Below are 14,061 nucleotides of genomic sequence, written 5' to 3'. Positions count from 1 at the left end.
AGCCCTGCAGAAACATTCCTCACTGGTAATGTCCCTTTGTACAACAGATGAAATCCTTCCTAGGCTTGCAGTTATCTTTACCTTGCCTTTCATAATTACCATAATTATTGTGCTATTATTAAAAACACAGCCACTGAAGGTGGTTTACATCTCTTGAAGTTTTAAAAAAAACAACAATTGTTTCTCTTTCTTCAGAGGATCCCATTCATAACATGTCCCATGTATTGAGGATGATACGTCATCATCTTTGCTTTTTAATAGCATTTGTCCTGTACTTCTTACAAGAGACCAAAAACAAAAGGTACAAACTCACTGCCATAGAAAGGATTCCAACACAGAGTAGCTTTAAAGTTGTGGGTAGAACTTCCCCGGAGGTTTCTTGCACTATAACTATGTATGGACATATAAACTTTGTCTTCCTTCAGGGAAATGACTGATACTTTCAAAGTACTGACCCACCAGTTAGCTCACGGTACTACCATTGTTCCATTATCCATGACAGGTTTGTGATAAGAATTGTACAAGCCCCCTATAAAATGATTTTTTTAAAACCTGTCCTTTAATTTCCAATGAGAATTCTGGATGTCCTGCTTCTGCAACAGGTCTCTTTGAAGATATTATTATTACTTATTTTAAGAAGGAAACCACTAACTTCACTTTCTATCTCTTCATTCAGGAACATATCACTTAGCATGCTCATTGTTTTTTATATCCATCTTTACATACAGCTTTGTGGTACTTTTGAAGACATCACCGAAGACCACATTTTATTTAGTCTCTTAATCCAGAGACCACAAATCTGGGATGATTTCCAAGCTCAGCCCCTTCAAATACCTTGTGAATAACTGCCAGCCTGCCTTTAGGAGAACACAAGTAGGTGATGTTCCTGGTAGTATATACACTGAGCTTGTATTCAGTTAGTGTAACTACTAAAATGCAGAACCATGAAAGGGAGGTCATCATGTGCTTCAATATTCTCAATCTCTCTTCAATTCTTATTTGTCTCATTCATATGCAATCCTTGTATGAATATCCTGTGTGAGAACTTTGTATGAATTTATGTAACCATAAGTTTTCCAGCATATAAGTATCAATAGATATTGGTTTCAGCATATTTGTTAGTCTATGTAGACTAGAGAAACAAATTCATAGACACTCGTGTATAAGAAAAAACTTTATATACAAGAGCAATTGGGTATTAAGAAAACATCCCAGCCCAATCCAGATCAAGTCCATAAGCCCAATATTAGCCCAGATGTGCAATGCTAGTCCATAAATTCCTTGTTACACTCACACAACCAAGTAATGATGGATGCAGGAAGATAACAGGCCAATGGGTGAAACATCTTGTGAATCCAGTGGCAGTAGGAGCGCCTCAGCGCTGGCAGGGGTCTCCACATGGCTCCTACAACTCCCAGGACTCTGGCTCCATCAGCCTTTCTCCATGTGGTGTGTCAAATGCGATGTCTAGCAAGGGCGGGGGAGGTCCCACCCCCAGTGAGCTATTTGTCTCCTTAGCGCCTCCAAAGAGATCATCAAGCTGCTTCCTGATTGACAGGCTAACCTCCACTCCTTTCACTCTTAACTATGTACATTTTATTTTTTGGGGGGGATTAGGTCAGTTCATTCATTTCCAACTCAACAACACTATACACAAAAGAACAAACCAACGTACAATATTGAGTCATCTTCATTATGGTTCATAACTCTGAGCCCATTATTGAAGCTATTGTCATTCCGTCTCCTCATGGGCTTTACTCTATTTGACTGCCCTCTAATTTGCCAAGTATGATACCCTTTTCCAAGTACTGGGCTCTCTTGATATTATGTTCAAAAAATGTGAGATGAAGTACCATCATCCTGGTTTCTAAGGAACATTCTGGATATACTACTTCAAGAAAGATTTGTTTGTTCCTTTGGCCAAACCAAAACAACTAGCATTAAGTCAGTGCTGACTCATAGCGACTGCCCTGTGGGTTTCCAAGACTAACAGTTTACAGGAATAGAAAGTCCAGTCTTTCTCCTGCAGAGCATCAGTTAACCTTTACTCTGCGATCCACATGGTTGTCTCCTTTGAGAGTCCATGGTAATTCCAGTATTCCTCAATAGCACCTCAGTTCATAGGAAATGATTCTTCACTCTTCTTTATTCAATGCTCAACTTTCACAAGCACATGAAGCAATTGAAAATACCATCACATGAGTTAAACTTGGTATGAAGACATATGGCAGTAAATTTGAATTAAGTAAAGATACCCAATTTAGCATTATTTTTGGTGATTTGGATGTTGTCTGATCACACCACAACATTCCATTGTTTAAATATAGACTAACGTAGGTGTCATGAATCAGAAGAGATATGGCCCTGGTGTGTGGTGGATATTTTCATTAGCTATCTATTTACATAGTCATTTATCCTCCTTTCTGTCTGGCTGTTTGTTTCTTTCTCTCTGTTGATATCTGTCTCTACCTATCACTGGGAATAAAAATGGTCTCAGTCTGTGGCTGCATATAGCTCCCAGAACAGAATACACTCTTGTGTGGATTCAGAGAACTCTGCAGCAGATAAAGTGAATACTTCAGAAGAAATCTGGGTTACCCTAAAGGCGCTGCTAGCAGCATTCTTTGAGTGGGAGGAGCAGACCCAGGGGCCTCACTTTATCCTGTTCACCTTGATGTACAAATGCACTTCCAACATGCAAATACCTCTTTGGCACCCACGTGAAGCTACAGCATGCGTATACTTAAATTCAAAATCCTCGTTACTCTGGAGAGCATTTTGAGGTGTCCTAAATCTTATCCACATAAACAAGAAGCATGTGTGGGTTTTTTCTGGTGGCAACTCTGGGAGATGAGTGCTTCAGGGATTCCTACATGAAGTCTGGGGATGCAACATCTGAGCACATGACTCTGTTTCTGTTCATCCCCAGGTGTCCTGGCTCAGGTGTAGCTACAAGAGTCAGGCCCTGGACGGGTGAAGCTCTCACAGACCTTGTCTCTCACCTGTGCTGTCTCTGGATTCTCTTTACCTGTTATGTGCACTGGATTGTCAGTCTCCAGGAAAGGGCCTGGCGTGAGTTGAGGTAATAACATGATGGGAAAATATACTACAATCCATCTCTCCAGTCATGAGTCAGCATCAACAAAGGGCATTTCCAAGAGCCAAGTTATTTAAAACTGAGCTCTGTGAATCCTGAGAACACAGCATGTATTGCTGTGCTAGAGACACAGTGATGGGAAGTCAGTGTGAGCCCAGACACAAACCCCCCTGCAACAGGCCATGGTTCCAGGACATGCACGAGAGAGGAGTCAGGGATGCTTTCCTCTCAGAAGCTGCGGTTTCCCCCACCCTTTCAGCACATCTCTAGGGATTGTCATGTATATACTCTGGGGAATCTTCATGTACCTGAAAGTGCCTTCTTTTCATTGGGATGGGCTTTGTCTATCTTTGAAAATGTATATAACAGAGTTCACACTTATATGTCCTGATATGTCTGCAATTGACTGTACTAACTAGAATTATTTGTTGTCAAAGCCAGAGACATTCCAAAACACCAAACACCACCACAGAGTCTATGCCAACTCACAGTGATGCCATTGTGAGTTTCTGAGACTATACCTGTTTACAGGAGTAAAAAGCCCTCTCTTCCATGGAACATCTGGTTATTTTAAACTGTTTACGTGCAGATCTCTGCCCAAAGCATAACCACTTTACTCAAGAGGGATCCTTAAAGAAACCTTAATGCAGGAAAAATCTCTCTTATGGGTCCCAAATTTTCTTTAAGCAATCAGATATATTCATACATGCTTACACATGTATATTCATATAATAATTTTAACTTACATTGACCTGGATTACATTGCATGTGTTGATATTATTAGGTACGCTTGAGTTGGCTTCAACTCAGAGATCCTATGTAGAACAGATGAAATGCTACCCAGGCGTGCCCTATCCTAACAATCATTCCTCTGTTTGGACTGATCATTGCAGCCTTCTCATTGAAAGTCTCTCATTTTCATTGACATTTTACTTTACCAAGCACAAGACCATTCTTCGGGGACTAGTTCCTCATGATGACATGACCAAATAAGTGCAATGAAGTCTTACTCGAATGCTCCAAGAAATATTCAAGATGTTGGACAACAGAAAAATGGGTGGGGAGGCATTGGACATTGTAAGATATGACAAAATAATAATGTAATAAATTATCAAGGGTTCATGATGGAAGGGGGAGCGGTGATGGAGTGGAAAAATCAGGAGCTGATAATAAGAGCTCAAATAGAAAGCAAATCTTTTGAGGATGGCAACACATGTACAAATGTGCTTCAGACAATGTATGTATGTATGGATTGTGATAAGAGTTGTACGAGCCTCCAATAAAAAGATTTAAAAAAAAAAGAAATATTCAAGATGTGTTTATGTGAAAACAGACTTGCTTGTCCTTCAGACCACCCATGATATATTTAATGGTATTCCCTAACACCATAACCCAAATGCATCAATTCTTCTTTGATATTTCTTACAGGGTTTGGGCCATTATGGGAGTCACTCTTAGTTTTCACAACTGCGGCAGCTGTTTCTGGCACTACAGATAGTGTCTGAGGTGCTTCTAAAATCATACAATGCATAAGGCAGCACCACGCAATAAACACTCGGGAGCAGAAAATACCAATAGTGCTGACATTGAAGAAATCTATGTAATGCCTAAACATGGGCAACAAGAAGATAAACATTCATCTACAGAAATAAAGGTTGATGCATGTAAGTTATACTTAGGTGAACCTGGACCACAAAATTATGTGGCACAATGATTAAATGCTCAACTTTTAGCCAAAAGGGTGGCAGTTCAATTTGTAAAAATTGATTCAATTTGATTCAGTTTGTTAAAGACATGATTACTTTTCCCCATGAGTATTATGGAAAAGAAAATCCTTTTCAGCCAGTTCTTCTCTTTCATGGAGCATCTAACAACCATCCTGCACCCAAACAACCTTAAAATTCTATAAATGTTGACATTTTCAACCACCAATTAGCCAAGACACAGTGAGCTTCAACATATGGGCAATGATCAAGACAGTGTATTCTGTTACAAATTTCCCTTTGTTAGGTGGGTTTCCCACATAAAACATCTCCCCTTTCCCCCGGCATTGTTATACAACCTGAGAAGAATCTTGTGTGCTTTGATTTGTTTTGATGTTGTTAATGCCAAAGTCCATTCCAATTCTAAGTGATTCAATGTGCAACAGAACAAAATAATGCCTCCTGAGCCCATTGTTACACCACCATGTCAATCCATCTCATGATGTAGCTTCTTCATTGATCCCCTACTTTATCATGAGGATGTCTTTCTCAAGGGACTGGGATCTTGATAACGTTGCATGAAACAAAGTCTCACTGTCCTTGATTCTAAGGAACCCTGGCTGCATTTCACTCAAACATATTTCTTTTATTGAAAGGTTGTCCCACGGTATTTTCATCATTATTTTTCAAAACCATAAGTCAAAGGTCATTATTTTTATGGCCTTCCTTATTAATATTCATATAATAATATTAAAAAGTATGACTTGGCTTCTATAAGTGACATTTAGGAAACCCTGTAATATGGGCTTGTTGGTGCAGAGATATAAAGGGCTATGGTGGTGCTGTGGGATAAGATTTGGTTGCTCACCACAAGGTCAGGGATTCATACCAGTCAACGGTTCCCCGAGTAAGATGATGTTTATTCCTGTAAATAACTACAGTCAGAGAAAGCCTAATGAGCAGTTCTCATCAGTCTTCTAAGGTTCCAATGACTCAGAAGAGATGCAATCACAGTGGGTTTGCTTTTGGAGGAAGAGCTTGTTTGTTTTCTAGCTCGGTTGCTTGCTTTATTGGTTTTCCCTCAGTGCAGAAGAATGTTTGGTGTGTTCATAGCTCTCAGATCCCACAAAGAATAAATTAGTGCATGAATTAGTGGATGCATATGTTCAAACCATAATGCTGCACTGGAACTCATAATTTTCTAATTGCAAATAATGGAATCTAAGGAGCTTACTAATTCAAGGCATGCCTGTGGGTCACATCACTCCCATCTCTGTCATCCAACTTGTTTCAACAACCAGCTCTGGAGACACTTTCTTGTGGAGCTTACTAATTCAAGGCATACTTGTGGGTCACATCACTCTGTGATCCAACTTAATCCACTCTGTGATTCAACTTGTTTCAACAACCAGCTCTGGAGAGACTTTGTTGTGGAGCTGTGGTGCCTGTGCATTAGCACACTATTCATAGTCCCCACCTCTTATATCAGCCAGGATCACTCCTCGGCAAATCCCTGTTGTGGTTTCTTACTTAATGACACCATCACCGCCCTGCAATCGGGATTCCAGAGCCTTCTGAGTCAGGGAGCCAATGATACAGAAATATCTGCCTCCCTTCTCTTCCTCCCACTGATGGTGGTGGGTCCCCCATCAGATCAGTGACAGGGAGATGCAGTGGGTCACAGCAGATTCAAAGGCCCATGGGTCCTTTAATGCTTGTTCCAACCTTGTTTATCCTGGGTCTATTTGATTGTTTTTTAAACTTGATGAGTAATTTCCATGTCCTTAAAGAAAGATGCTGGCATCTTGTTCAGAATTGCATTGTAATTATAGATCACTTAGAGCAGTGGTTCTCAACCTGCCTAATGCCGTGAACCTTTAACACAGTTTATGTTGTCTTTCTTGCTACTTCATGACTGTAATTTTGCTACTGTTATGAATCGGGAGAACCCTGTGAAAGGGTCGTTCAAACCTCAAATGGGTTGTGACCCACAAGTTGAGAACCATTGTTGTAGACCATATTAGCCTAAATAATTTTATTTCATAATTTTAATTTAAATGAAAATCAATAACTTTTTATATAGCTTTCCCTTTCTTTATCTCATGAGCTTCAAGAGACACTCGGGGATCAGTCCAAAAAAGAGAAATCCAAGTTTTAGGTCAAGGCCCTGGCCCTCAACCCTGTATGTATTCCTAGCTTACAGCAAGGACAGCATGCCAGACTTAAGGCAAAGCCATCTTGGAAGAAAGGCTCCATTCATCTGTTGAGCTTTTCAATCACGACTAGATAAGATCTGGAAGGGGATCTTCTCCTCCATGCTATCTCTTAGTCATACAGTCAGAAAAACAAAATAAAACAATACCAAAGTATTTAGAATTTTAACCTACAACTTGAACTACATTGGTTAAAATCCTAATGTAATTTACTGACACGCTGAGAGAAACGAAAGAGGGTATATGCAAAGTCACTATATTGCCAGAGCTTTCCTTCTGCATGAGATCACTGGTATGTGGTGCCATATGACTTCCTATGGAGTTTCCCATCTTGACTGAATTTAAGGCTTGTCAATTTTGTGTGTTTATGTCAAGAAAATTTAGAAACACAGGTAAAAGTTTGTTAAACTTTGTTACATTACAGCTACATGGTAACTGTCCTACATGAAATCATTGATGAGGCATGAACTCTTCATTTTTTTATGATTTGAAACATTACAGAGTAAATTGGTTTTCAATTCAACAATTCATACATTGACTGTGTTCCCTGAGATATATCAGCCTTCTTCCCACTTCCGCCCTCTCTTAGTTTTTATATTATTCATCCTTCTTTCCTGTTCCTTCTTATTCCACAGTTTTTATCCATAAGCAACTGCTGTTCTTTTGATTTTGTACAGTTCATCTTCCAGGAAGTGTATGTTATTCTTGGATGTTATTCTTCCCCTCCAAGCCTGTATATTGTTCGGCTGAAAGATGAAGCGGAGGAGTGAGTGCAGGTCCAAGAGCGAATGGCCACTAAAGTCCATAATCTGCGGATTCCAGATCTCCTTCAGACCAGTAAGCCTGATATATTTTATCATTCTGATTTTGTTCCACTTTCTTCTCCCACTCGATTCAGGGACCCTCTTTTGTGATCCCTTTCAGAGTAATTAGTAGTGGAAGCTGAAGACCATCTAGTCCTTCTGGTTTCAGGGTTGTGGAGGCTGAGGTTTGTGGTGGTCCATTCATCCTCTGGATTAATTGTTCCCATACATCAAAGAGCATGCAGGTGGGGAAGGTTCAAGTGGAATCAGGGTGGGCATTCTACTGCTTGGTATAGCTGTGATCCGGAAACACCAGGTTCAGGTCTCTTGCCACTGAAAGCTGGAAGAGCAATGAGGTACCCATGTACCCTGTAGAAGTCTGGAAGATCCTCTCCCCACAAAGGTGGGTCATGTCAGCAGTGCCGTACATGGGTCCCCATAAGTCACAATTGTCTGTTCCTATGCTTGGCCCAGACCAAACTCTAACACCTCTTCCTTGGTTTTGAAAATTTTGTTACACTAACTCCAATGAAAGATTTTCTTGTGGGGAATTTTTTCCTGTTTAACGAACTCAGATTTCCACATATAAGATTTTCCACATTTAATTCATGCAAAGGGTTTTTGTCCTTTGTGAAATCTCTGATGTGCTGTACGGCATCACATCTGGCTGAAAGTTTTAACACACTCATCACATACATAGGGTTTTTCTCTTGTGAATTTGTAGATGAGTTTTGAGGTTTCCTTTATGAATGAAGCATTTGCCACATTCACTACATATATGGGGTTTATCGCCCATATGAGTTCGCTGATGAACAGTAAGAGAAGTCTTCTGGATAAAGCCTTTGCCACATTCACCACATACATGGAGTTTCTCTCCAGTATGAGTTCGCTGGTGAACAGTGAGAGCAGTCTTCTTCAAAAAGGCTTTGCCACAGTCACCACATACATGGGGTTTCTCTCCAGTATGAGTTCCCTGATGCACAGTAAAGTTACTCTTGCTGATAAAAGTTTTCCCACAGTCACCACATACGTAGGGTTTCTCTCCAGTATGAGTTCGCTGATGAACAGTGAAAGCATTCTTCCAGATAAAGGCTTTTCCACATTCACCACATACATGGGGTTTCTCTCCAGTATGAGTTCGCTGATGCACAGTAAGGTTACTCTTGTTGAAAAAAGTTTTCCCACAGTCACCACATACATAGGGTTTCTCTCCAGTATGAATTCGCTGATGAGCAGTGAGATCATCCTTCCTGAGAAAGGCTTTTCCACATTGACCACATACATGGGATTTCTCTCCAGTATGAATTCGCTGATGAGCAGTGAGATAATTCTTCCTGGTGAAGCCTTTCCCACATTCACTGCATACAAAGGACAATCCTGTCACATGAGGTTCCTGATGTCCCTTGAGGTATGATACACTGTGAAAACTTTTCCCACATTGCAAGGATTTCCCTAGCTTTTGTCCTTCATGACTTCTTTGATAATGTGCATTGAGTTTGAACGCTTTCTTGAATTTTTGCCCACATTGACTGCATTCATAGTTTTTATCTAATATATCAATAATCTGCTGCTCATAGAGCACAGAGTCTTCAATGAAGGTTATCCCACTTTTATCGCCTGTGTTTGGTTTCTCAATTTCATCAGACTCCTGATGCTGAATGCATTGTGACTTCATGAGCCTGGGTGGTTCACACTCAGGGAATTTCATTTCAGTACAAAACTGCTCTTGTTCAATGTGGAGAAAAGTTTTCTCATCTTCACTGAGCACACCTGACTTGTGTATTTTGTTGCTTCTGTTCTGATTTGATTCCAGAATGATTAAATCTAATTTTCTGATTTTTTCACGTAAGCCAAACATCTCATAATTTTCCTTTGGAAGAAAATTGTGTTTGTGCTGAGAAACAATACTTTCCAAAGTATTACATTGATAGCACCGTTCCTTTCTGTCCATGCATCTTTCACATTGCAAGTGATCAAGCAAATGATCATTATCTTTCTGGATTTCTATAAAAGGAAAGAACATTGACTCTTTTCAACATCTTTACAATGGACATCTTAAAAGTATGCATTGAAACAAAGTTGATCTTTGGTGATATCCCTGTTATATGAATATAAATAAAACACTATGATTAATGTTTATTGCCCACTGGAAGAAATACAATTTTATAACAATCCAAATGATAAAAAGTTATTGTAGAAATAAGGTTGGATATGAAAGTGATGAATTAACATGGATTTGGCATTTGCTTAAAGAGGTACTCGAAAATGTTCAACAAACATAACACAAGAAAGACACGGAGATCAGTAGACTGCAGGGGTGCTAAGGCTTGATAATTCAAGTTGGTAGAGGTCAGATATATTCACTCCATCAATCTTTACTAAAAGACAACTGAGTACTACATAAAGTTGGGAATGTGAAATATGCAGAATGTTCAATTTGGGAGAAAACAATTTTCACAGGTGTAAGTGAAAGGTATTATGGTACAGAAACATTCTTTATGTTTATGGAGTCTGTATTCTCACTTACAGCACTCATCTTTCAGTGTTATCTTGTGGTGGCTTGCATGTATCTGTGATGCCAGAAGCACTGCCATGCAGTATTTCAAATACAAGCAGGATCACCCATGGTGTGCAGGGATTAGTGGAATCTCCAGAAATAGGGGCTGGGAGGAAGACTTGGTGATTTATCTACTTCTGGAACATGAACCCTTCAGATTTAATGGCAATGGGATAACACTGAAGAAGTACTAAATCCTCAAATTACAGTCAACGGTAATGATGTGGATGGAGGGGAGCTCTGGGGACCCTCAGTGGTTGACATGTCATGACAAAAAATGAGAAAAGAAATAGCTACAAACATCCTCTACTAATTGGAAGTTGGAATATATGAAATTGTATCAAGAAAAAAATTTCAAGTTGTCAAAACAAAATGCAGTGTTTGAAAATTGATAATGTATGAGTTATTCTACTAAATAGACTGGAGTTGGCTATTTTTAATCAGATAATCAAATGGTTTATAAGGCTGAGGCTGACAAATTAAAGAAGACTGGCATCATATTCATCATCAAAAAGTACATTGCAAGATCGTCCCTGAAGTACCATTCCATCAGTGGACGCTTAATACTCATATGCCTGCAAGTAAGACTAGCTACTAAAATTGTTATTACATTTGTGCACCAACTGTTTAAGCAAACATAAAGCATGGGATCCATCCCCACAGTCTAAAGGGCTCGTAGGAGTAGCATGTGCAATTAAGGAAGATAAAGCAGACAGCAAAACAGGGTAGAGAGGCTTCATCTCCGGTGATGGACTAAGATAGCGAGGTCATTTAACAGTGAGTTCATATAGGAAGCAAGTGTGCACGCCTCCAAAAGGCACAGGCACAACAGAACGGACAAGTGGAAATGTGGGCATATGTTGAACTCTTTTAAAACACTTCTTGATAAGTATCTGGCTGTGGGAAACTGAAGACCAAGAAGGGAGTGGATGCAGACCGATTCTTTATTCTCAGAATTAAAGAAGATTGCAAGGCCCGATATCTGGTTGGAGGGAGGCATTCACATAAGTTAGAGAAGAGTCCCAGTTATGTTCTCCTAATTAAAAATCATCCTCACAATATCCTCTCATTATCATGCTTCCTTAATGATGCCTCATACAAGCATCATTACTATCTGCCACCAGCTTTAACTACAAGAACAGAAATGTTGTTTTTATTCTCCCTGATCAGAGGCCTGTTTCTCCCCTTCACCTGCCCTCAGCCTCAGTACTGGTCTTAAGCTGCTCACCCAAATTAGTTCAGGGACCTGCAGGGTAAAGATACTGCCTACCTTATTATATAGGTAGATGTCTGTAGGTGTAGGGGTGTGTGTGTGTGTGTGTGTGCAGGAGGTGGCTGCATGCCCTGAGACTCTATAAATTGATGAAATAATACAAAGCCTTTCTATATCTACGCTTCAATTACACAACCATCCCTTAGAACCCATCCAGAGGGCATTTAAGAGACAAATGAATAGTTGATTCCTTGAGTGATAGCGACAAGGGGAATCTGATTGCTTTTAAAACTAGGCATCTTTTAGCTGAGTAGCAAGAAGAAAGGCGCCTGTAGGTGCTGTATACTAGCATCTTACTGGAGGGCAGTTATAGTGAAAACTCTATCTGGAGATTGTGCATTATCAGCTCTAGCTTTATCCTTGGGGCTGTGGAGGTTTTCTTCTAACATTAGTACTGGTTGTCCAAGCCCTGTGGTCAGGAGTATAGAGATAAGGCTGCTTACACTTTGATCCAGATTCTGTTTTCCACAATAAATAAATTGAGCGTGGGGGAAAGAGGGGATAAAGCGGAGCTAATATCTAAGAATTTAAGAAGAAAATGTTTTGAAACTGTGGTAGCAATTGTACAGCACTGTTGGATGTGACTAAACTGTGGAATGTTGTGATGTCTTTAAGAACTCCCAGTAAAATTTAAATATATATACATATATAAATGTATATGTATATATAGAAAATGTCACATAACTTTTGTAGGCTGACATTGATCAACCATACCATCAAGTACACTGACGATTGTAAAATTTGGAACAGTATTAGTAATTGGAAAATGTGGCCTTACTGACAGAAATGACACATAAGTTTACTGATAAAATTTTGAGACCAATGATGAATTCACAGCAAATTCCTTATTAAACAACAGAAATGGAAACTGATGAAGAAATGATGATGAATATGACACCAGTATTTTGGATTTGTCAATCAATATCAGCCTTATAAACCACTTGATTATCTAATTAAAAATAGCCAATACCAGTCTATTAAAGTTTAATAAGCCATATACCATCAATATTTAAATATTCCATTTTGTTTTGACAACTTGCAATTGTTCTTGATAATACTTCATATATCCCGTCTTCCAATTATTAGAGGATATATGCAGCGATTTTTTTCTCATTTTCAGTCATGACCTGTTAACCACTTAAGGTCCCCAAAGCTCTCCTCCATCCACATCATTACTGTTGATTGTACTTTGAGGATTTAGTACTTGTTCAGTGTTATTTCATTGCCATTAAACCTGAGGGGTTCATGTTCCAGAAGTAGATCACCAGGTCTTCCTCCCAGTCCCTATTTCTGGAGATTCCACTAAGATCTGTGCACCATGGATGGTCCTGCTTGTATTTGAAACACTGGGTGGCAGTGCTTCTGGCATCACAGCCACCTGCACGCCCCCACAGGACAGCACTGTAAGAGGATTGCTGTGAGCTAGAATACAGGCTCCACAAACATAAAGAATATGTAGTTGTACCATAGTACCTTTCATATATACCTGTAAAAATTGTTTTCTCCCAAGTAGAACATTCTGCATTTTTCACATTCCCAGCTTTATCTAGTACTTAGTTGTCTTTCAGTAAAGATTGATGGAATGAATACATCTGTCATCTACCAACTGAAATTAGCAAGCCTTACCACTACTTTGGCCTATTGGTCTAAATGTCTTGTTTGTATTACATTTGTTGTATACTTTCATGGCCTTATTTTTTTTCAGTTTTTTTTCTTTTATTTATTTTAACAATTTATTGGGGCTGATACAATTCTTTTCACAGTTCATACATATACATACATCAATTGTATAAAGCACATCTGTACAGTCTTTGCTCTAATCATTTTTTTCTCTTTTCTTCTTTTACATTTTATTGGGGGCTCATACAACTCTTACCACAATACATACATATACATACATCAATTGTAAAAAGCACATCCATACATTCCCTGCCCCAATCATTCTCAAGGCATTTGCTCTCCACTTAAGCCCCTTAAGCATCAGGTCCTCTTTTTTTTTCCCCCCTTCCTCCCCACTCCCCCCTCCCTCATATGCCCTTGGTAATTTATACATCGTTATTTTGTCATATCTTGCCCTATCCGGAGTCTCCCTTCCCCCCTTCTCTGCTGTCCCTCTCCCAGGGAAGAGGTCACATGTAGATCCTTGTAATCAGTTCCCGCTTTCCAACCCACTCACCCTCCACTCTCCCAGCATCGTCCCTCACACCCTTGGTCCTGAAGGTATCATCCACCCTGGATTCCCTGTACCTCCAACCCTCATATGTACCAATGTACAGCCTCTGTCCTATCCAGGCCTGCAAGGTAGAATTCGGATCATGGTAGTTGGGGGAGGAAGCATCCAGGATCTGGGGGAAAGCTGTGTTCTTCATCGATACTACCTCACATCCTAATTAACCCATCTCCTCTCCTAAACCC

The 14,061-nt window shown here is 39.7% G+C and overlaps 1 protein-coding gene across 1 annotated transcript in view; it reads right to left on the bottom strand.

Annotated features, from left to right (window-relative positions):
• Positions 1-7,712: 7,712 nt before the first annotated feature.
• Positions 7,713-14,061, bottom strand: part of LOC142443180 (uncharacterized) — a 245,514-nt gene continuing 239,165 nt past the window's right edge. Inside the window, exons 4-5 of the mRNA XM_075544709.1 lie at positions 8,591-9,187; positions 7,713-7,759 (exon numbers count right to left, since the gene is read on the bottom strand). Coding sequence (XP_075400824.1) covers positions 7,713-7,759; positions 8,591-9,187 — 644 coding nt within the window. The remainder of the gene's footprint in view (positions 7,760-8,590; positions 9,188-14,061) is intronic.

This window comes from Tenrec ecaudatus, chromosome 3 (genome assembly GCF_050624435.1).
Source record: "Tenrec ecaudatus isolate mTenEca1 chromosome 3, mTenEca1.hap1, whole genome shotgun sequence".
Taxonomy (NCBI): domain Eukaryota; kingdom Metazoa; phylum Chordata; class Mammalia; order Afrosoricida; family Tenrecidae; genus Tenrec; species Tenrec ecaudatus.
Note: the sequence above shows the minus strand (reverse complement) of the source record. Positions and strands in the feature narration are given on the sequence as shown.